General features: G+C 36.8%; 1 protein-coding gene across 1 annotated transcript; it reads left to right on the top strand.

Moving 5' to 3' along the window:
- Positions 1-299: 299 nt before the first annotated feature.
- Positions 300-25,108, top strand: LOC129273989 (serine/threonine-protein kinase OSR1-like). The gene is made up of 12 exons (XM_064108112.1): positions 300-407; positions 1,403-1,511; positions 2,951-3,092; positions 3,454-3,619; positions 4,392-4,493; positions 7,931-8,064; positions 9,152-9,269; positions 10,309-10,497; positions 12,687-12,808; positions 14,937-15,058; positions 16,385-16,446; positions 17,241-25,108. Exons 1-12 carry the CDS (start codon positions 393-395, stop codon positions 17,313-17,315), a joined length of 1,356 nt encoding a protein of 451 aa, XP_063964182.1. The 5' UTR covers positions 300-392; the 3' UTR covers positions 17,316-25,108.
- Positions 25,109-25,451: the final 343 nt, after the last annotated feature.

Here is a 25,451-nt window from a genome sequence, read left to right as displayed (position 1 = left end):
TATCTGATGCATTTCTAATATAAAAAGTTGATCTTGTTTTATAGGAAATTGGTGGGTATATGTAAAGACATATGAGCTAATTTATTTTTAATTTTGACTTAGCATTTCTGGTTGTTCCAAATAAATAAAAGCTTTCAACTATATTCTGTTCAGACCTACATGTACATGTAATGTACACTGTAAAATATCACTGTACACAAAAGAAATTTTATGTAGAAGTCATAAAATATTATGGAGTGAATTGCTGTGCGATACCAGGATAACTATTTCCTGCATTTTATTCGTCACTAACAGGTCATGGAGCTACTGCGACTGTCCACAAAGCAATCTGCCTTCCTCGTAATGAGGAGTGCGCCATCAAGAGGATTAATCTGGAAAAGTGCAACACCACCATGGAAGAACTAGCGGTAAGAGAGTTTTGTTTCTAGCATACTTCATGTACATATTTTCTTCCACATAAAATTGTCTGGCGTAACTTTTCTTGGGATTCACATACATGTACCTCTTAATAATTATCCTTATTTGATTGGGACAGTCCTGAATTTTGCTTTGAAATAAAAGCTTTCTCAACCACTTTGTCCGTATAATTATGAAAAGTCCGTCCATTAGTATGAGGAACTCTAGTTTATACAATGTCCTTATTTTCATATAAATTTCAACATCTTTTCCTCATACGTCTTTCTTAGGTTGAAGAGTTGGCATCTATGAAGCTATTCATAGATTTGACTTTGAAACAGAGGGTCGTGGGTTCGAATCCCAGCCCTGGCGTTATTTCCTTCAGCAAGAAATTTATTCACACTGTGCTGCACTCAACCCAAGTGAGGTGAATGGGCACCCGACAGGAAGAAATTCCTTGAATGCTCTGAGCGCCTAGGCAGCCCAGCTAAAGCCGGGGTAATAATAATAGCAGGGCCCGCTGGGAGAACAGTTTTTAGAACTGAAGTGGCTTCCCTGGGTGCAATACAGCAAGCGATGTATAGGTTATGAAGTACCAAAATGTGAGCTTGAAAAGGATTGATGTTGGTTCACTGCATCGATATCAATAGCTGGATAGAGCTACAATGCGCATTTGTTAGGCCACTAAAAGTACTCCAAGGTCAAGTGTGCACAGAGTTTTACACTTGTTTATATTGTGTGTGCAGCCATGTTTTTCTTATGCGTTGGTATGGCCCCATGTACTGTGTTACTTGCGTCATGTAGTAGTTTTCCAGGGCATCAAGGTCGTGTGTGCTGCAGCATACGAGCTCCATCCAGCTTTTTTATATCAGTGGTTCACGATTGCGTTCAAATTATGGCCATGTAACAGTACAGGCGTGCAGGCTAAAATAAAAGAATGATTTCCATGACCATTTAAATAACCTGTCATTGTTATTGTTTTGTTTTCTTTTGTTTGTTATTATAGAAAGAGATTCAGGCAATGTGTTTATGTAAACACGTCAATGTGGTACAGTACTACACCTCCTTCGTTGTTAAGGATGAAATTTGGCTTGTTATGAGGCTGCTAGAAGCTGGTAAGTCAATGCCTTTTTATTATTCTGGTACATGAAATAACCGTTTTCCAGTTCAACTTCTAATTTTGCTCACGTGTGCTTGAGACTGAAAAGGCTCCATGAGCTCTTGGGGTCAAAAGGCATGTACATGCAGGTCATATCTCATTCTTGCAATATAAACTGAACAACCATTTGTGGGATCAACTGCATACTTGGTTCATGTATACTTGTGTGAATGCTATTGTTCTGATTATGTTTTGGGGTCACAAAGACAGAGGTCCTTATGAGAAAATTTATGAGGTTGGGTGTGTAAGTAAATCTTGATCAGGCAATGACTAAATTTTGACTGTGTGCAATGAAGAATCCATCTACAGTGCGTCCCAAAAAAACAATACACTTTTGAAATGGCTGCCAATTAAAAAATATATCACTTTTGGGGGAAAGACTTATATATATGGAAAGGCAATAAAGTCAATTTTCAAATGACACCAAAAAGTTGGAAAATTATTCATGCTTGAGCAAGCACTGCCCACTGAAACAAAGGGTATGAAAATTAGGCTGGGCTGGAATTAGCCTTCCAATTTCTTTCAGGTTTTTTTTTGTTTGGAACTTGCAAAGTTGAGGGTTTGTAAGTGTTTTCCCCAAAAGTGATATGTTTTTTGGGGACGCACTGTAGTAAACATGTAGTTGTTGACTCAAAAGTTGTTTGGTAGGTGCCCTTTTGTTTCTATTAGGATCCTGTCTTGGGGCCTGTTTCATAAAGAGTTACATCTGCTGTAACCTTGCCATTATGGCAACTACCATGGCAACCTTGATTCTGATTGGCTGCTGAGCCCTGTTACCATGGGAGTTGCCATAATGGCAAAGTTACAACAGTTGCAAGTCCTTTATGAAACGGGGCCCCAGATCTTAAAAACAGAGTAAAGAAGAGACTAAGATACTTGGACACATATTCAGATCAAAGGATATGAAGCAGGACATTGTGCTTGGGAAGGTACAAGGCAGAAGGAGAAGAGGAAGACAAAGGAATAGATGGCTGGAAGGAATTACCAAAGAAACTGGAAAAAAAAATCCGTGAACTGAGCAGGCTTTAACAGGATAGAACAGCATGGAGAAACTTCAGCCATGTGGAGACCCGGGGGAGCATTTCATCAGCATTATTGTCCAACAAGTTGTCAGATCTGTCAACTTTCTTTGACTTTGATTGGCTGCGAAACACAGCTCCTATTGAAACCGTCAGATAAAACGGGACTTGTCGGATAAAATGTCTGACAAGCCTTTTCATGAAATGCTCCCCTGGAGATGAGAATGACTCGATGGCACTTAACATCATCGTGATCTCATCAAGAACTTGATGAAAAAGGGAAGACTATTTTAAGAAGCTATCATTGTATTATTAAGATATTCTTCATCTAATAAGTCTTTGAGGTCTTTGGTATGTGTCTTTGGTTTTCCATCAGGATCCTGTCTTGATCTTATCAAGTACATGATGAAGAAAGGAAAAGGAAAGGGAGGACTATTTGAAGAAGCTGTCATCGCAACAATGCTCAAAGAAACGCTACAAGGTCTAGACTACCTCCATGAAAATGGTCAAATCCATAGGTGAGCTATTACCTACATCCTCTGAATCTATCAATTTAAATAATAGAGCTAATTCTATAAAACAAAAGTATGAAGAGGCTTTTGACAATAAAAACATTGATATGGACTTTTTAATATAAACTATTTAATGCACAAGTTCTCAATATACCTTTTTTAATGATATTAACAGGAACTCATTTTGTTCAGTGATGCTTAGAAAATAACCCATTTTCAAAATAATAATAATTATAATTTTAACATTTGTAGGCTGCTTAATACAGGTGTTTCTAAGTGCTCAGATTTCTGCCTATCAACTAAAGTGGACTATAACACTGCTCTTATTAATGCTGTTGATTTTGGACCATTCCATTTTCTGTCATAGGGATGTTAAAGCAGGAAACATCCTCCTGGGTTCAGATGGTACAGTCCAGCTTGCCGACTTTGGCGTTAGCTCATGGATTGCGACTGGCGGTGACCTCTCCCGTGATAAGGTCCGTACAACCTTCGTTGGTACACCGTGCTGGATGGCACCAGAGGTCATGGAACAGGTGAGAGGTCAAAGGTCCCAATCTTAATGTGATGTAATCATCATGTACACTTCCAACTGTCTGTTTTGTTAGAAGCTAGCGCTGCATGATATTGGGCATTCAATTGTAAAAATCACAATCGTGACAAAAGTATATTTTCTCCAACTGACTGAATAAATGGAGTTTGGGAAATAAAATATAGGATAGGGATGATATTTTTGTCACTCTTTCGTACCCTGGTGAGTTAGATCGGAGTAAAAAGAGGAATTTTTTTGTTTCATAGTATTCCAAGGGAGATTTGTAATTCAAAACACCTTAAAACCTCAAACGTTTTACGTCATGATAGGCGATAAATTATCATAGATCCAATGCTGATTGAAGTGGCTTTGTCACAATATTTTGATTTCCCTATTTAGAGTATTCTACATTGTATATTGGAAAGAGGGGGTTGAAAAGAGACTTTTTGTTATGACCTGTGCATTTTATTAACTGTTTCTATTCTGTAGGAGCAATGCATCCTGACAGGAACTAAATCACTTTCGTGAATAGCAATCCTGAACATTCACTTTTCTGATATTGTCTTCAGTTTTAATTGTAGTAAAATGTATAAATATCACTATTCATTGCTGACATGAGAATTTGATTTCCTATTTTAGATCCAGGGGTTGACGAAGATATTTCAGGGATGAATTACGGAGCTGGAAACTCGGGCTTTTTCAGATAGATTTGATGGTTGGGGGGAGAATGTTTATTATCATCATTGAATTGTGGGTTTTCTTTGTGTTTTATTTAGGTGACTGGATATAACTTCAAAGCCGATATCTGGAGTTTTGGTATCCTGGCCATAGAGTTAGCTACTGGTGCTGCACCCTATGCAAAGTTTCCTGCCATGAAGGTATCACTCAGGGCCCTGTTGGGTGAATGTTAAGGCACCTGTCACATCCTTCCGTGCAAGCCTTGCGGGAAGTAACACCTGCAACAAATTTTGAGCTCGTTCAAAACTTTTTTGCGTGCAAATGAGACTTGTGTGCACTTTTGCAGGCAACTGCATGTAAAGGCCACGGCACACCTTACGACTGTTCGCGATCCAATTTTGGAACAAATCGCATTTTGCTCATTTTCTAAAAAAGTGAATGGAACATATCATTTTATTTGAGGTTAAAATTAATTAAAAGAATACTAATATAACCATTTTGAAAGATTGCAAGCCTTTATTTTGGAGTAAAGGCCAAATTAGTTTCAAATCGTAGCCAATCGTATGACTGCTACATGTATGACGTCATTACGACTAGATATTAAATTCGCTTTTATTCTAAGAAGGATGACAGCATAGTCACAGATTTGAACATAGGTATTCGTACGATGATTTAGAACATTGCACACTAAGATATTCCAAGTCTCAATATTAGCATCAAATTCTACTACATTTTATTCTGAAATCGGGTCGCAGACCAATCGTAAGGTGTGCGGTCGCCTTAGGATGTGTGTGAGATTCTGCCAATGCGGGCAACCAGCGGGGAGCAAAAAAGGTCACCTGCAAGTCATAGGCAAGGCTTGCACGGAACGATGTGACAGAACCTTTGCTATTGTGGTAACTTTACCATGCAATGGTAACTATGGTAACAATACTCAACAGCCAATCAAAATCAACGATCCATGAAAGTTGCCTTTGGATCGCAGAGTGAGTATTTTTTGTGCAACTGGATCCATGATGTATGGGATGTTATGGAGCCTTAATTTTTTTTTTTTCAAATTGGCAGCATCTTTCTTCACTGCTGCTTGTTTCTTCTAAAATTCATATTCCTGTAGTACAAAAACGAATTGATGAAGAATATGTTATGAAATTAGAATTTGCCAATTCACATGAAAACAGTGATTTCCCTTGTTTTTCTTGCTAAATGAAAGATGAGTGACTATATTCTTTCAAATGTTAATGAAAGTTTTACAAAAATATACTTTTGCAATTGAAATAGGTGCAGTTTCAGTTTTACTCTTTGCTTTATCATATTTTGTAGGGCTGTGCATGTCCTCTTTTCCTTGTTTATTTAATGTAAACATGTGCAAGGCGTGTGCTGTGTGGACTGGTATCTAATGAACAGTTTTTGTCTCACCTGCATAGCAGAGTGAGACTATAGGCGCCGCTTTTCCGACGGCGACGGCGACGGCGGCGGCGTCAACACCAAATCTTAACCTGAGGTTAAGTTTTTGAAATGACAGCATAACTTAGAAAGTATATGGACCTAGTTCATGAAACTTGGCCATAAGGTTAATCAAGTATTACTGAACATCCTGCCTGAGTTTCATGTCACATGACCAAGGTCAAAGGTCATTTAGGGTCAATGAACTTAGACCATGTTGGGGGAAATCAACATCAAAATCTTAACCTAAGGTTAAGTTTTTGAAATGTCATCATAACTTAGAAAATATATGGACCTAGTTCATGAAACTTATACATAAGGTTAATCAAGTATCACTGAACATCCTGCATGAGTTTCACGTCACATGACCAAGGTCAAAGGTCATTTAGGGTCAATGAACTTTGGCCGAATTGGGGGTATCTGTTGAATTACCATCATAACTTTGAAAGTTTATGGATCTGATTCATGAATCTTGGACATAATAGTAATCAAGTATTACTGAACATCCTGTGCAAGTTTCAGGTCACATGATCAAGGTCAAAGGTCATTTAGGGTCAATGAACTTTGGCCAAATTGGGGTATTTGTTGAATTACAGCCATAAATTTGAAAGTGTGTTGGTCTAGTTCATAAAACTTGGACATAAGAGTAATCAAGTATCACTGAACATCCTGTGCGAGTTTCAGGTCACATGATCAAGGTCAAAGGTCATGTAAGGTCAAAGAACTTTGGCCACGTTGGGGGTATTTGTTGAATTGCCATCATATCTCTATAAGTGTATTGGTCTAGTTCATAAAACGTGGAAATAAGAGTAACCAAGTATCACTGAACATCTTGTGCGAGTTATAGTAGTTTTCAAAATCAGCACTGCTGCTATATTGAATCGCGTGATGCAGGTGAGACGGCCAGAGGCATTCCACTTGTCATTGAATTAATTTGAATTTCTAATTGATGAGGAATGCCTTGAACTACCTAATCCACACACTTAGAAAATGAATTTATCAGAAATGCCCATATATAATTGTATATTTGATCAGCGCAGTTATGAGGTTTTTTATAAACCCATGATGTACTCTGTGTGTATCAAGGCAAGTACAATTCATGTTTCAAAATGTGATGAAGTCAATGGCTCAAATTCTCAAAGGTTGTTTTGAAAATCAATTAATCCACGTTGCCATGGTTAAGCATGCTATTTTATTCATGAGTTTACTGTTTTGAATTAATGAGTCCACTCTTCAAAACAGAGGACTCATTAAAATAGCATGCTTAACCATGGCAACTGGCGTCAATTTGGCGCTCTGTAACAAAATTGCGCATTAGTATTGGACATTTTTCAATATACGTGGTAAAATCAGCATAATTTGTACATGAAATCTGCATAAACCATGGGTTCAGCCGATTGTTTTCAAAACCTCCTTTGTGAATGTAGGCTATAGTTGTACACAACTATAGCAGGAAATATTCATTTTCATCTGGTATCACATCACAGTATGCTAATTGAGTGCTAAACTAATGGGGCGTTGCAAGAAACTTGCGATCAATTGCAAGTCTATTTTCGTTCCCGAAATCAAGCATATGCTGTGCGATTAATTGCAAATTTGCGATTGATTTCAAAATTTCATTCAAAATTACATAATATAACAAAATGTTCAATTACTCAGAATCAACACATAAATTCATACAAACAAATATCAATAAATACACTGCATTAAAAGGTAAGAAATTGAATAACAGAAAGGGAATATGCTGACCAATTATCTAAATTAACTTTGGTTGACTTTGTCGTGCGATTCGGTATGAGATTGTATAAATTGCAATAAATAATTGAAAATTGAATATTTGCAGAAGAAACAAAGTGAGAGCTTTAGAAAATAACGTTTGGAGTTCGGGTTCACTTAAGCATGAGTTATGCACTCTGCAATTTCAATGAAACTTCCAACCAGGCCACAAAACTTTTGTCAAAAAAAGTTGAGTATCTTGCTTTCTAATCAAATTTAAAGCTTGATTTATTATTTACAGTATAAAGAAGAAGAAATACTCCTTTAGATAAGACTATTTTTTAGATTTTTGCTCTTTGAAGACAAATTTACTATTTTTGCTATTACAGAGAACCTTCCCTGGCGACTTATTGGTGGTTTTGGGGTAGCTGGACACACATGTACAGATGACACTAACATTATTTTGTTGCTTTGCCAGGTGTTGATGCTAACCCTTCAGAATGAACCACCAAACCTAGATTCCTGCTCAGAAAACAAAGATGAATACAAGAAATACAGCAAGGAATTCAAGAAAATGGTCTCAAAGTGCTTACAAAAAGATCCAACGAAAAGGTACATTTATAAGAATGCTTTATTCTGTGTACAGGTGTATGCCCAACAAAACAAAAATAAAATGAAAACATAGTTGTACAGGAATCTAGTAGGATTTGTAAGATTTCATGCTTTCCCTTGATTTAAAATTATCAGGCAAAATGTTTTTTTATTATGTTTATACAGTATGAAACCATGATTTTTGAAAAGATACCTTGTTATCTCTGTATGGATTTTGTAGAGGCTTGGGTATTTATAAGGTCCATAGAGATTTGTTCCAATGCAATAAGTGCTGGACAAAAATCAGAATATATATTTTTTTATTATTGTAACAGAAAAAGGATTACTGAGGTGTCTGCCATGTAATGAAATTTCAGATATTGTTTTACCTGGGTTTTATTTAATCTTTATCTTCTCTTGCTTACAACAGAAACTGCATTGAAAATTTCTTAGGTCTTAGTGCTCAAAACCTATCTTTACTTTTGGTCAATCCCACATAAATGCATATCACTATCCCGATTCATGACTAGATTTATACATGAATGCATGTGCCCTAAAACAGTTTGAAATATGTGATGGATATAAAATGAATTTGTAAAAAAATTGGTTTTACATCACAATTTATTTTGATTGGGTGCTTGATTAAATTGAAATATCTGCAGACTTTTATCTTGTTTATTTGACAATTATAAAAACCCCATCTGAAACATACAATAGGGGGGATTTGAGGATATAATCTTTGTCTTTAGCTTTCAAATATCCAATTATAAATTTGTAAAGTAAGTCCTTGAAAAGGTTATTTCTTAACTCGAAATAAAATAATTACAGAGTGAGGCTGCTAGAAATGAAACAATACCGACTTTTAACAGCTAAAAGAAATCAGTAACAACTGCAATGTCTGGACTTTTTAAAAATTGGAATACTCAAGTATTAACTCAATATTAATTCAAGTATTTTTCACAATACTGACCCCGTACCGTAGCTTTAGATGGTCTATAAAATCAATGTTAGCTCGTTGTGAATCAGTGCTCTGTTCTTTCTCTTTTAGACCTACTGCATCTGATCTAATGCATTTTGTGAATCAGTTCTCTGTTCTGTTTCTTTCCAGACCTACTGCGTCTGAACTGCTCAAGAGTCCGTTCTTCAAGAAAGCCAGAGAAAAGAAGTATCTTATTGAGAGTCTCATTCAAGAAGGACTCAAAGTCAGACAAGCACAACAACAAAATGTAAGCCTCGCGAGGGTGGGGGGGGGGGGGGGTTGCAAGGGAATGTTGCAATCGCACATTTCTGTGGTAAATTAAAAAGTTATAGATTAGTTTTAATTAAAACAAATCAACTTATAGTTGTTGATGCAAGAAGCAGACCGGTGATCAATTGGAAATTTACAATTAATTACAAGACTTATGATTGACTTTGAGACCTAAGATTGACTTGCCATCAATTGCAAGTTTCTTGCAACATCCTATTAGACTCTAAAGCCCAGGACGCATTACACGATCCGTTGTGATCTAAATTACAAAGAAATTGATATAGCACTTTTTATGAACGTTCCAACCTATATGATCATAACGATTCTAAATAAATAAATAAATAAATTTTTTATTTATATTTTTCAAATTGTAATGACGTTGTCGTTGGCTGGGACTTGAAGTTGATTTGGACTTTACTCAGGCCAAAAAACTTGCAATAAAGCAAAATTCTGATATTAGTATTCTTAGCATTATGCCGAACTTTGAATAAAATAAGTTTTCCTCTTGGAACCTTCAAATTTAATTTTTTTAAAGATGATTTTTTCAAAGAATTTCATTGTATCAGGGTTTTACCTGCTCCTTGTAATTTTCAAGGTTCGTTGAATATTAAAGGTTCGATGTGACGATGGCGAAGGCATACATCTGGATCTTGATAATTTCTCATACACTTTCCTGGGTGAAATATTGTTTCTTCCTTAAGACTTAGCAAAATCATGACTATTTTTCAATTAGAAAGTTTGGGAGCAGACCTGCCAAGTCCCCAAGGCATATGAGACTCCTGCCTTTGGGACTCTTGCCCATCCCCCCAATTTCTTATGCCTGTATTGTAGCCTATTGTACAATGTATACTGTACAATTATACACAATGCCTGCCTAAAATCTTACTTACTGTATCACTGGTCTTGTTAAGGTTTACTGATCCTTTATTTGAATGCACATGGATTCTGATTATGAAATTATGTTTCAGTGCAGTTAACCTAATTGTCCACACCATCGGTCATTCTCATTCCTACAGGTCAAGCGAGTGCCGGGGTCAAGCGGTCGCCTGCACAGGACGGTAGACGGGGCATGGGAATGGTCAGACGATGAACTGGACGAGAATAGTCGGGAAGGTAAAGCGGCAAGCATTGGACGATCACCAAGGGTTGGTGCACAGTTCAAGGAAGCTCTAGAGAATGAGATGGGCACAAAGGTAGAACCAGAGGTAATATCTCATTCCAAGGGTCTGAGAGTTCAGCTTTTTAGCTGTATTTTCCTGCTGATTTTCAGCATTTTGTGTACTTTGTCTGTGCAATACTAAAAGTGCTTTTTGCAATTTCAGCCATTTTCATCTCTGGTTACTCGCACACTTAATTCCATGAGGCGAGTACAGGTCAAATGTTCTGCTGTTTATTTAACATGTAATCTGTTTGGATGGAATGATATTTACTGTAATCTGCAATACAATAAATACCTTTGCAGGCCTCTCGATTAACTTTAATTTTTGGAAGTCAGCCAGGCACCCTGGACTGAACTTTAGGTGGTCAAATGGCAGTTTAGGTGGTCATCACATGCATATTGAAAATATTGTATCATGACAAATTGTAAAGTGTATCAACTCTGTATGTGTAAGTTTGCTGCGAAACACTACATTAATGGTGGAACCTTTCTGTGGATTAAAAAGGACAAACTCAAGCGTTTGTTTCAACGGAGATAAAAAAATTACTCATGATCCTTTTCTCTTTCTCTCTTTTTCTCTGTCCATCTTTCTCTCCCTCTGTGTAACTATCTCTCTCTGTCCCTGTCCCTTTCTCTCTGTCACTCTAAGGTAAACTCTGAGTCTCTGTGCTTAATTTGTTTTCTTTTAATGCATGATATCCTGTACTCATAGTTAGTTTTTGGATATCATATTAGTATTTTAATTTTGCATTGTGTAATTATGTAATTATTTATGATGTTTATGTACATGTTATGTTTATATTTTGTATTTGTAAAAGATTCCATAATTCAGCCTCTGGCTGCGAAAGAATTTATAGCAACTTTTTATGAAATGGGCCCCAGAAGTATACATTACAGTCAGAGTGGGAACAAAACCACAAGTGACTTGGATGAGGCAAAACATAAACAAGTGATCATGTCCTTGTCCATTCCCCAACATCACAAAATGTGTCCTCAATCACCGAATTACACACAACAAGCTCACCACACGTCGAATTTGATACTATAATGAAAGGACTTAACTTTATTCAAGTTCAATGGGCCGAGTCGGCCATGTCGAAACATTTACATGCAAACAACACGGTTGTGTGTTGCTGCCCTCTACGTTGCAAGATGTAACAGCACGATATTCCGGTCTTGAAATTCAAAATGGCGGATAGGCTAAAGTCGTTGACTGGTCGAAACGATGTCCAAAAACCCCCAAAATTATCGATAAAAATTAATTAACAAATTAACAAAAAATTAACAATTAATTAACAAAAAAATAATGCTAAGTATGTGAAAGGTAAGGATGTATTTATGTCAAATGTGTTTTTCAAAATATTTTGTGTACCCGCATAGTTCCGATTAGAGCGGATTCTACTGCGTTGTTGGTACAGTGGCAGATACAAATTTTGACCAGCGCAAGTGATATATTGCTACTGAATGGTAAACGGAATTGCCAATTTTCCGTGTACACAAAGTTTATGGGGAAACGGAATTTCCGTTTTCTGACATGCTGAAACGGAATTTACGATTTTCTGAAACGGAAAAGGCAATTTTTTTTTAAACGGAAAATCACTGTCCCTACGATTCGTTTTAGACTTACTCATTTTCGGTTTTCTACATTTATTTTTTCTGGTGGTCAGCCCGGGCACTATTACCCGACTTTTAGGGTGCCCGACGGAGCTTTAGGCGGTCAATGGCCCCCGGACCGCCACCAATTTCGAGCCTTGCCTTTGGTTCTTGTCAATTCCTTCCTGTTGTAATGTGACCTTGCCTTGGAATGTAATGTACATACATGTAGACCTTTCCTGGCATAAAGACCTGATATATATGTGTGCTATATAAATCCTATATTTGTTTTATTTTTTGTAAAGATATTCATGATATATAGTAATATGGGGTATTTGTATAGCACATATATCCACCTTGTTAGGTGCTTGAGGCACTCCTATATTACCCCAGCAGTGCTTGGCTACTGATTCCTCTGCTCATAGGAATTTCTTCCTGTCGGTAGCCATTTACCTCACCAGGGATGAGTGCAGCACTTTGTGGATCAACTTTCTTGCTGGAGGAAATTATTCCATTATGGCTGGGATTTGAACCCACGACCCTCTGTTTCAAATTCTGGAGACTAGTCCACCTGGCAACAACGCTCCACTCCAAGATGGCTATAAAGAACTCACTGCAATTTTTTTTTGTCTGTGTCCATAGCCTATCAAGAACGAGGATGTGAAATCAGTCGATGCTCCACGAAGCGGAGAGACGGAACAAAGCGTAGAAGGTGGAGGAGGAGGAGACCAAACCCCACCCCTAAGCCTCATCCTTAGACTCAGGTCAGTTTAAAGATAAATGCCAGTTGTGGTAATGATCTCAAAATGAGTTCATACAGAATCCAATAAAATGACCACCTAAGTGTCTGTTTTGTAAAACTTAAAACCCAATCACATAGTCGAAGTCTGCGAAGTTCCACAGATGAATTATATATTGTTCCAGATTCCCTTTCACAAAAGAAAATTTACACTTGGTGATGGTGCATTTGCACTTGCTGCTCCCAAACTATGGAATAGCCTGCCAATTGACCTAATAAGCTCTCCATCATTGACTCTCTTCAAATCAAAATTAAAAACATATCTCTTTAGTTAAGAAAATTTGCTTTGTAGATTTAGATTTAAGTAAAAAGAGCTCTGAACAAGCGCAGCTGAATATATTCATATAAAAGCTGTGCTATACAAATGAATGTTTATGATTATTTTATTTATAATAAATGTATGTCAAAGGTTTCTTGAAGATATTGTGCAATGCTTGGGATTCCAATCAGTGTAATTTCTTTTGGTTCCATGACATTAGCTCTGATGAAAAATCAGCACATCAAGCCAAATATAAAATCTAAAAACTGAATAAATCCTTATCTTTACATTATTCTGAATGTAAAACTCTATTATAATCCAAACTCTACCCCTATTCCTTATTCCGTATTAAGATCAGAGCATCAGAGCAAATGTCACAGGAGCAATGTTGTGTCACCTTTTTTGTTGTTGTTTACATAGCTTGTCACAGACTTATAAATAATATCAATTCCAATCTTTGATGTCACTAAAGGGCACTGGTTGTAATATCTCTGAATCTGCTGTGATGTTGTTTTTGCTATGTATATATTTCAAATTTTTTTACGCCCGTCTAGACGGGACGGGATGTAATATGGTATCACGCTCGGTGTCCGTCCGTCTGTCTGTTAACTTTTCCTTGTAAATGCGATAACTTTAGTTTAACTTAACCTTGGCTCATATAACAGATTAATAGAAGAGGGTTTTGTTTTCATCAAATATTTTTTAACCCTAAAATGGCCGGGGGGGGGTTGAATCAACCCCCCCCTCAACATTTTCTGCGATCATTCCGCCGCGCGAAATTTTTTGACCGCGCCACTCACAGAGTTTATACTTTTAAGTCTCGCGCATCTTTTGAGACCAAATTTACGACGCCCAGGTACGCGGTTCCAAAATTACGCAACATTTTGTAAGTGCATGTCAGACCAAAAATTGTTCCAAAACGTGATTTTGTGTACAAAGTCAATGCAAATTGAGTTTTCGCATCTTATTCATAAAGATATGAATATTTCTACTTTAAACAGCTGAAAGCAATTGATTTTAGTATAATTATGCTTCAAAAAGGTTGTGCAATAAATCTGGTAAAAAAAACAAAGAAAAACAAAAGGTTGAAAAACAAAGAAATACATAAGAAATTCATAAAACAATAAAATACATAAGAAATTGATTTCCAAACCGAAGTTTTTTTCAATTGCCATTGTTAAGAATGCTACAAAGAATATTTTTACCAAAAATTAGCATTCTAGGAGCTTTATTTAGTGAATTAGAGCAAAAAGTATTTATGCATAAATTAGCATAATTAATTCATATAAAATAAAATCTCATTATTTTGGAAAATTTTACCATACTGCCTTGTAGATTACATCGCACACTACCAGCGTGCAAATTTTTGCGGCGCTCGCGCGATCGGCGGCTGAGATCTCAGGGGGGGGTTGAATCAACCCCCCCCCCGGCCACAGAACAGCCAAAAAAGCCCGGCCTAGTTAGGGTTAAAGTTCCTTTTGAAGCTTTGGAAGTGATGCATCTTTGTTTAGATTTACCATCTAAACCATTCCAGAGGACTTGACCTCTGTATCTAACACTCTTTTGCCCTGGGGTTGGTTTGAAATGAATACTATTCCTATACATTTTTTAGTTCCTGGTATCATAATTATGGATGGAATCACTTAAGGTTTACCAATTAAAAAATTCTTTTGGTAATAGACTTTTGGTATATTTACACATAAATTTTGCAAGTTACTGGTCACATTATCAATTCATTATATTTTAGAAAAAATTTAGAAGTACATGCTGTATGATGCACCTTGTCAACAACTTTCATGGCACGCTTCTGTAATGAAAATATTCTATCACGCAGGAATGCATCAAGGGAATTGCATGACATCAGATTTGAGTTTAGAGTGGACCAGGACACACCCAACGGACTCTCTCAGGAACTGGTCAAGGAAGGTCTCGTCGACGGCAGGGATGTCATTGTTGGTGAGTAGAAGGATGGGATAGGATGAGAGAAGTTTGGATTGGAAGTAATACAGGTTTTAAATCTGGTTTAGTCCCCGACTACGGGAGGGCGTGATTCACCGCACACTCATAGAAATCGTCCTCACCCCTTTCCTCCACTTTACTCTATATAGTTTATCCTCCTCCCTCAACTCGACCCTCCTACTCTCCTCCTCCACTTGCTTTTGCCATGGCATCTTCGGTCACACATTTCCCATTGACCATCCTCCTCCTTCAACCCAAACTCCTATTCTCCTCCACCGCATGCTTCTTCCATGTCTGCTTTGGTTGTCCCCTTCCCCATTGACCATCCTTCCTCAACCCAATCCTCCTATTCTCCACCACTTGCTTCTTCCATGTCTTCTTCAGCCACCCCTTCCCCTTTGACCATCCTCCTCAGTCACCCCAACCCTCCTCCACCGCTTCTTCCATGTCTGCTTTGGTCGTCCCCTTCCCATTTGACTGTCCTCCTCCCTCAACCCAACCCACCTACTCTCCTCCACCACTTGCTTCTTCCATGGCATCTTCTGTCACCCCCTTTCCCTTTGACCATCCTCCTCCCTCAACCCAACCCGTCTATACTTCACCACATGCTTCTTCCATGTCTTCTTCGGTCACCCCTTCCCCTTTGACCATCCTCCCTCTAACCAACCCTCCTCCACCACTTGCTTCTTCCATGGCAATTTCGGTCACCCCTTCCCCTTTGACCATCCTCCACCGCTTGCTTCTTCAATGTCTTCTTCGGTCACCTCCTTCCCCTTTGACCGTCCTCCTCCCTCTACCCAACCCTCCTCCACTGCTTGCTTCTTCAATGTCTTCTTCGGTCACCCCTTCCCCTTTGACTGTCCTCCTCCCTCAACCCAACCCACCTACTCTCCTCCACCAATTGCTTCTTCCATGGCATCTTCGGTCACCCCTTCCCCTTTGACCATCCTCCTCCCTCAACCCAACCCTCCTCCACCACTTGCTTCTTCCATGTCCGCTTTGGTTGTCCCCTTCCCATTTGACCGTCCTCCTTCCTCAACCTAACTCTCCTACTCTCCTCCAGCACTTGCTGCTACCATGTCTTCTTTGGTCACTTCCTTTCCCTCTGACTAGCCTCTTCATGTTGCAGTTACTTTCAGAAAGACAGTAATATCTGAGGAATTCAGTCTATAAGGTACAAAAAAAGGAGTTTAAAGTATTTGACGCTGTAGCTTTTTGCAAGAATCCCACTCAAATGTGATTAAAAGTGTCTTTATAATGTAACTTCTTAATTCTAAGTAAATTACTTATGGTTTCATAATCCTTTTTTTTTTGTGTTAATAGTTGCAGCAAATTTGGAGAAAGTTGTGAAAGATCGGGATTGTAAATCTAGGACATTTAGACTGGTAAGTGATGTATTTTAGGCTTGGGACGTATACCCTTTGCCATTTGATTGTTTGCCAGGTACACAATTGCATGGTTCCAACAACCAAGATTCTGGATGGTCAGAAATAAAAAAAAATTGTCCTACTGACATGCCCTACCAGCGGTCACACATTATGAGCGAGCTGACTCAGTCGAGTGTCTCGGTCGTCATTGTCGTGTCTTGAAAGCATAACCATGTTTTGAATTTATTGAAATTTAGCATGAATTTAATTTTATCCTGCACTTATTGTCAAATATCAAAGATTATAGCCATGTACTTTGAATAATCGATGTCTCAAATGAGTAATCATCATCTTTGGGGGAATAGAATTGATACTGTAAAATCTAGTTTGCTGATTGTTGGTAAACTGATCGAATGCTTCTATGGTTTGAGTTTTACTTTCAGGGCTATTGTATGTATTTATTATTTTCTCTAGTGCAATACTAGTTAATTAGTCAAGAAGGTGTGAAATAGGGTGGTTTTCTATTTTTCTTTTTTTCTACAAATCAAATTTGTGTTCTTTATTGATATGAACAAAACATGACAAAGCAATTTTTATGCCTCTGCCTACATTAAATGATACTGGAGGCATTGTGTTTAAAGCGTTGACCTCAAACGTCTATGGTGTCCATATTAACCTGACCAATTTATTGGCTTCTTAATAGGTTATCATACACATGTAATATCTACAATTTCACAGATTTTAATAAGTCTGTAGGGTCAGCAGTTAAGGTCTATGCATTAGCAACTAACTCTTCGGTCTTTTTTTTCTAGAATTCTGGTTGTGAAGTGAACGAAGTGGCAGACGACAAAGCTCTTATAGGTTTTGCTCAGCTTACTGTCAGCTAGTCTTGCTTCCAGCCCCTAAAGGATGTCTTGAAGACAGAAACTACACAATATAAAGGAAACGAATGTAGGGTGTATAGAGATTTTTACAATTATATAGCTTCTTTAAAAAGATGGTATCAAATCACGCATTGCTAATTGTCATGAATTCACTGAAATTGGTACATATCTATAATTTTAGCTCACTTTCAAAGTAAGCGTCTAAACCAAAGCCTGTTTAAAATGATCGTCGAATTGCAATATTTTAAGAAATGCTTTTTGTTCAGAGGTGGGGGGGGGGGTTATCATCTATTACATCACCCCTCCCCCCCCTTTGAACAGTAAATTCCATTATTTTATCTTTGCCTGAATTCTATGTGATTAGTATGATGTTATTAACACAGGGTGATAGGCTTGAATAGTTAATTTATGTTCTCTACAGCAGTGTTTTAACTACGAAATTGACAACAATTTTGAGTGAAATAGTACATGTAACTATGCAATGTTGTGTCAAGAATTTAAAGCAATCAAAATGTTTAAAGTGGAAAATATGGGTGCAAAACTAGATTGCATTCCTGTCAAATTTGTCACGACGGTTCACGTTTGTAGTTCTTAAGTCGTGTTGCCATTTGCTCGTATTTTCATGCATTTATTGCAGACATTGTAAGTGGTAGCAATGCACCGTTTCATTTTTTATTCTGGAGAATCATCCTTTGATATGATCGCAGATGTAATGTAAGGCTTTAAATGTGCTTTCTCTGGCTCATACCGTGGTATTGGTTATCCTTGGATTTTAGAAATACCATTTTTTATAATGTATATATCTGGTCAATCCATTACAAGGGAGATGAACTCTATTAGTTATCCTTTAGATATTTTTGAGATAATATACTGCTACAAAATACATGAGGTGGTACTCTGATAGCCATGGTTTTAGTTAAACATGGGTTAACCTTGACCACACTTTTATGGAGTGCCAATTGTCAACTCATTCATCAATCAAATATTATTCTTATCCTTCCACAAAGAGTTTTCAAAAAAATTAACGAGTTTGTCAAATTGAAAGAATTGGAAAATTCTGAATTATTAATTTTGCTGAATTAATTGACAGATTATAATTGCCATGGATATGGAAGAAATATTATGAAGCCTAGCATTCCATAGAAGTTTAGTTTGAAATTCTACTTTAGACTAGGCTTAAAACCTAGGTATAATTATCAGAATACCGATCATGGTGTTTTAACGTTAAGGGATTGATTGACTGTCAGGATGTCACTTTGAATATGACGTAATATCATCAACAATATTTTTATGCTATCAATGCTGTACAACAATGCTTTCACCAAGACATTAAACAACAGCACTGGAATTGAAATCAAATTTTATATGATTTCTCTCAGGCGTCGTAACATTACCAGTGTAGTGTTCAAATGCTATCACTGAGGTGTACAAATGCTATCACCTAGGTGTTCAAATGCTATCATTGAGGTATTAAAATGCTATCACTGAGGTGTACATGTACAAATGCTACATTAGCACTGGGGTGTTCATATGCTGTCACTGAGGTATTTAAATACTATCATTGAGGTATTCAAATGCTGTCACTGAGGTGTACAAATGCTACAGTATCACTGGGGTGTTCATATGCTATCACTGAGGAGTTTACGTGCTGTGACATCACTGGTGTGTTTAAATACTTTCAGTGAGGTGTTCAAATAATATCACTGATGTGTGTAAATGATATCACTGAGGTGTACAAATCTATGGCTGCAGTGTCCAAATGCTAACCGATCACTGAGGTTTTTAAATGCTATGACATCACTTGGGTGTTTGAATGCTATCATTGAGGTGTACAAAATTGCTAATGAGATGTACAGTATATGATAACACTGAGGTGTTCAAATGTTATCACTGAGTGTTTAAATGCTGTCAGTGAAGTGTTCAAATGCTATTACTGAAGTGTGAAAATTATATCTCTGTAGTGTACAAATGTTATCACTGAGGTGTGAAAATGCAATCACTGAGGTGTGAAAATGCAATCACTGAGGTGTTCAGTTGCTATCACTAAAGTGTTTAAATGCTGTCACTGGTGTTCCAATGATATAACCGAGGTTTTAATACAGATGTTTTCACTGAAGTGTTTTAAACAATCTTTGGTGCATAAATGTTGTCATTGAGGTGTTAACGCCTGACGACCAATGTGATCACTGAGGTGTTCAAATGCCATCAATGAAGTGTTTTAAATGCTGTCACTGTGGTGTTCAAATGATATCACTGAGGTGTTTAAATGATATAACTGAGGTGTTCAAATTATATCACGGATGTGCTTAAATGGCATCTCTGAGGTGTACAAGTGCTTTCACTTAGGTGTTCATAAACTACTACTAGATTTTTTGTGAAACAATCAGGCCAGTGATAGAATTAATATTGAGGTAAAACTGCACTTACACACTTTTGTTGTGTAGGGATTTCACTCTCGTCAAATACGTGTAAGATGAAAAAAAATAATTGGTTCATGGAGTTATTTCCCTTATCTCATGCAGGTAATTGCAACAAGTGTTGTCTTTTATTGAATAGAAATTAAAATTGCTTTATCTATGCATTATCAACACTTTGTTTGTAGAGGGGCGACTTCAAAGATCTTAGTTCTTTCTCACACCCGGTGTATTGACCGTTTAAAGCACCTAATCTGCCAAAATAGACTATTGTGAAGGCCAAACTTGTTGAAACTTTATGTTTTACATACAATTTCTAATGATAAATATGTTTTTTAAAGACTGCTTGACATTACGATGAAGCCAACTTAAAGTTAATGGTAATATATTTTCATGTGTAGAGTGATAAAGCCCTTCTATCCTGAAGTTGGGGCTATGTTAAACTCTTGTTTAAAGTTATGGTTTACCTATGGAAAGTGCCAATTGTGACATAAATCTCTAACGGTTGAGGTACAATGAATCGGCTCATTTGATTCTTAACTCTCTGGGAAGGATAGGTTGTCTTCACTATTAAAGAATTAGGAAAGAGCAGAGTGAACAAAATTTTGACAAGTGTGGCTTCCCATAATTGAAGCACAGAGTAAGCCGACTTCAAGAACAGAGGCCATAGTGTCAATGTTACGTTTGCTATGGCAAGATGGTATTTCATAAAGCTGTTTGTAAGTTTATGACTTTAATACAGGGATCGCTTAACTTTGTTAGCAGCTGATGCATGTATTCGTCCTCAAAACCCCTGAAACGGACCACAATATAGGATGAAAAACTATAATTTTTAGACACAAGTAGTAGTTTATTAGCCTGATTTTGATAACCATCTCTGACACGCATTAAGCTTATGCCCAGTTTTCTCAAATTAGAAAAGTCAGTTGGCTGTGTTGACTGCCTTCTGCTGTGTGCAACTGCTATGCACACACTATTATTAGCTACACTGTATATTCAGTGTACCTTGTATGCACTGTACATGTACGTAGGTCATGCTGGGTTCGTCAAGAGCTTTTGTGTTGGAGTATACGGATTCGCTCTACAAACATAGTAATTGAAACCAACCACCAATCACTTTCAGATTTTGGTTTACATCTCCAAAGTTTTTAAATAGTTCCTTTAGATATGATACTTTGAAACTTAGTTGGTATTTTTCCACTATAACCCTAATGTTAAGCCCATTTCCAAGAAACAAATGGCTTTTTTTTTTAATTGGAACAAAGTGAAACATTCATTTTAATGCTTGACTAGTGATCTGTTCATGGGTTCCAAATCAGATTTTTATTCACTTTGAGTCTCATTAATCATCTAAAGTTAAAATTTAGATTAAATTTCAATGCGTATGTGAAGTGTTTTGGGCCAGTGGATTAGTCTTTAGACTTTGAAACAGAGGATCGTGGATTAGAATCCCAGCCATGGCATAATTTTCTCCAGCAAGGAACTGATCCACATTGTGCTGCACTCAACCCAGGTGAGGTAAATGGGTACCCGGCAGGCATAATTCCTTGAATTAATCCAGCGCATTTGGCAGCTGGAGCTAAAGCGGATTATATTGCACCATTGAATAGGCAACTAGAAAATTGTCGCCTCCTATGTGCTCCATGTATATATTATTCTTACATGAATTCAAAGTGAATAATTTGTCAATATTTTATTACAATTACGGTCACCATTCGTGCGTTAAGTTGTGTCCAACTTATGTTCAGTAACAGTATACTGAAAAGGCTCTTTAATCTATTTGTTACATACAAACAACATGGAAATTCATAACTTTCATGTTTGTCCAGTTTTCTTCAATTGTTCATCTACCTAGGAGCACCTTTAGCACCTAGCAAGTTGGATACGTGCACTATAAAAATCCTATTTTTTTTTTACCTGCTTCTCTGATTGTTTTGTTTCTTTGAAGAGAAAAAACAGCTTCCCTTTTGGGTCGGTTCTCCTTTGATTTCCTTTGAAGGGTTATGTAAGTTTTTGTTTCATATTTGTCAATAATTGTCTTTATTGGGTCGGTAGATGTCACTTTGCATGTTGCGAGATAAATTTATTGAATAATTTTGTACCTATTTGAGCTCAGATGTTTGCAGGGCGGTATTGACAATTATGGAATTAGTATATGGTACACCATGTGGTGAGTCCTAAAAGGACTAAGAAAAGGGGATAGAGGTATATAATTCAGTGAAATGGAAAGGAGAGAAAGCTGAAGTTTGGAAGGAAGAGTAGTCTTTTCTGAACCAAGTGCAAGTTGAGAGGCATGAGTAGCGGGAGAGATGAGAAAAGGCTGGCTTGAGTCAGCAAGTGGAGTTGTAGAGTAAGAGAGGAAAAAAACAACGTTTCTGGCAGGCTTACTGTCGGCCTTCTATCAGAGCTTATGATTCATTTGTTTTACTTTATAAAGTCTTTCATTTATAGATAGGCATTACAATCAGCTGTCTAGTTTTTACTTTTAAAATGGGTAAAAAAATTGCCTGTTTACGTTAATTTGAGTGTTGAATATGCGTATGTTAAACAATTTAATGTAATAGCATAGGGGCAATTCCATGAAGTATGTACATGTATTCCCCAAAATCATTTGTCTGTATTTTATGTGGTTATATGAAATTTGTGAAGCTCTCAAATTATGAGTTTAACAGTTTTCGACCCAAATTTATTAACTTGTTCCCTCTGTCACGGATTACGCCACGATTCAAACGGCGTACTTAATCGTGGAGTAATCGTCGTGATCTTATCAGATCGTATCACCATCAGATCAGTCGTGGCAATGGTATTGATGATAGAAAAATGTTGAATGGTTAAAAAAAAATTGCAATCAAGTTACGAAAGGCCTGTCATGGCTTTCGTAAAAGATCGCACGAGGGTGGGAACGAGCTATAAAAAGGAGAAAACTTGAAGTTGGATTTACAAAAAGGTCGATTATTTTTGTTTGAATTGCCCATAGGTTTTAATTTGTCTTCCTTTCAATGTGAAAGTGTTTTTATCTTTAAGTTGTTCGATTCAATATGATTTGATATATTTTTCAGAAATTTTTTCTGCATGTGTATTCTGTTTATTATTTATATATTTTGTTTTCTGAATTCTTGATAGATTGTACTATACTATAAAATACTGCTCGGCCAACATACCATGATAACTCAAGAAAAAGAATGTTACTTCCAACTATTTCCGTTTGTCTCACAATGAATGTATATTATCTTTGGCCTTGAAAAGAATGATGCATAGGAAAGTGGAAGAACCTGGTTTCCCTCACACTGTATTCGTCAGTAATATCTTCTCTTGGAATAGCCTCATCATTTTTTAAGAATGAGAGCTGAGATTTGAACCTGATGATGAATTAACTCATCAGTGTAAAGACAAGAAGTGATTTTCTCCCAAACACTTTTAATCACGATTGCTGCCAGTGTTTCCATAAACACATATTCTTGGCTTTTCCTTTTTTTTGTTTTTTGCAAAGTCTACATATTTGTGAATGTTATATTCATGAATTATGGTAGCTTTCATGTCTAGGATAGCCATATACATCAGCCCGTACACTACAATCAAACTTAGTTCACCAAATACAATACACTATAGACAATCACACAAGTACATGTATAGATAGGTGCTTATACATGATGTTCAAAATTTTCACCATCAGTATAACTTATTGTATATTCCTGATCTAATAATGCAAAATATTATTGGAACTAATCTATATATTCATTTTATCTCACATATACATTGGTGTGATGAATATTTATTTTGCTGATGAATATTCATCTATATGAAGGGTTATCTGTATATTTTCACATCCATTTGAAAGCAAAATGGAGGTTTAGTTTTCATGTGCATCTTCCATACCTGGAAGGATTGATTGATTGAGGTAATGCCCATATAGCACCGAGAAAAACTACGCAGTTTATTATAAGATATCTTCAAAGCATGGATCCTTGTTCAAAATGAAAACATAAATGTAACCTGCCATTTCCAGATTTGTAAAGAAAATATTCAATTTGTTTTTATGAGGTTGAATGAAAAATTATATAAAAAGTGAAATATATCATGTTGTCGTGTACAGTATAGTTGAATATAAAGATGCATACCAGTTATTACTTGTTTTGCTCTTATGATTGAGTTTTTGTTAAATCAGAATAAAAATGAGACTTTAATCATATTTCATTGGAAAGGGTCTTCTTGTACATGTACTGTACAGAAAAGTTTTGCCAAATACCAAAGGAAAGAGTCAATAATTGTACAATGTTGAGTGGCCTTGAGGGGAACATGAAATATATTGCCTACAGTAGAATCTTATTGGCCCAAGTCTTTAAATGAGGGCAGTATGGTTCTTTTAAGGGCAATATATTTGATGTTCCCCGAAAGAAGAGCCAGTCAATATTCTTATCATATTCCAAATCAGATATCTAGTGCAAAATTGTGGAAATTTGTATATTTTACCCTTTAAGAATGGGATTTATTTTTTCATGTTGAGCAGGCTGGGCCTCTGAGCTTTACCATTGTGACGTAATTGAAATGTCGCTTCCCCAGCCTTGGGATGCAAAATCCAGCGTTGACTCCTATTGATTAACATTATGACATGATATTGCTGCACGGATCAATATGATGCGTATCTCTACGCGTCTTCAGGTGCCCGGATGTGATACCAGGGAAAATGCAAAGGTATATTTTGCATCTTCTCTGCATGCAAAGTCAGTATGCATGGAAAGACTGAGCAAAATACAAATAATATACATATTATCCCTTCCTGATGTTCATGAAATCTAGGGCAATACAGTTTTGTAAATTACCTTATTTTTTTACAAATTCTTCATCTCAAATGCATTAAGTTGAGATAAAACCATTTTGTAGATTCTGGAAGGGGGGGTGGGGGGAGGCGGGGAAGGCAAATGTATTGCATTATCTTATTATTAGTCAATTGCTGTTCGGAAAATTTTCATTCATAAGAAAATCAAAAAGAAGTATCACTCTTATGCTTGAACCATGGGAAAAAGGATACTTCTGCTTTATACTCCATGGCCAAAGCCTTTATTCTTCTTCATTATTATTAAATCCGCCAGACCAAGTGGATATCAAGTCTATTTTATTTTTATTTTTCTTGGTGAAATTCACTATTGTCGGGTCTAATTTCAACAGAATAAATGCCGTAGCTATCAGTTTATAACTGACACATAGTGCTCTAACCTAATGCCTTTGTCTAATTTTAAAAAGAAAGTGGCTAGGTAAACAAAAGAGGCATGACAACATACAGTTCAATATTTTGATTTGCATGACAATTATTTCAATTTTTCAATGTTATCCATGTGTGCCAATATTGCAAATAAATACGACAGTCGGCATGAAACAAGATAATACTACATACTCTTGCATCGTGTTTCATTTTGTTTTGTTAGTATTTTAAGGTTAATCATTGATGAAAGAGAGACCAGAGAGGAAGAGAGAGGGGGAAAGAAAAGCAGAATTGAAGACAGAGAGGGGTGGGAGAAAAATGTATTGTCAAATGCCTGTCATGCCTAAAACAAAGTCTTTGTCAGAAATTGGTGAATCAGAACAGCAGTTTCATCCTGGACGACAAATTTGCAACTTTTTGTCAGCTCTGAAACCCATGACGAAACTGCTGTTCCATTTCACCAATTTTCGACAAAGAACTCCCAGCCGTTCTTTGTCATTTGACGGTCATTTTCAATACATTTAC

The sequence above is a fragment of the Lytechinus pictus genome, chromosome 13, assembly GCF_037042905.1.
Source record: "Lytechinus pictus isolate F3 Inbred chromosome 13, Lp3.0, whole genome shotgun sequence".
Classification (NCBI taxonomy): domain Eukaryota; kingdom Metazoa; phylum Echinodermata; class Echinoidea; order Temnopleuroida; family Toxopneustidae; genus Lytechinus; species Lytechinus pictus.
Note: the sequence above shows the minus strand (reverse complement) of the source record. Positions and strands in the feature narration are given on the sequence as shown.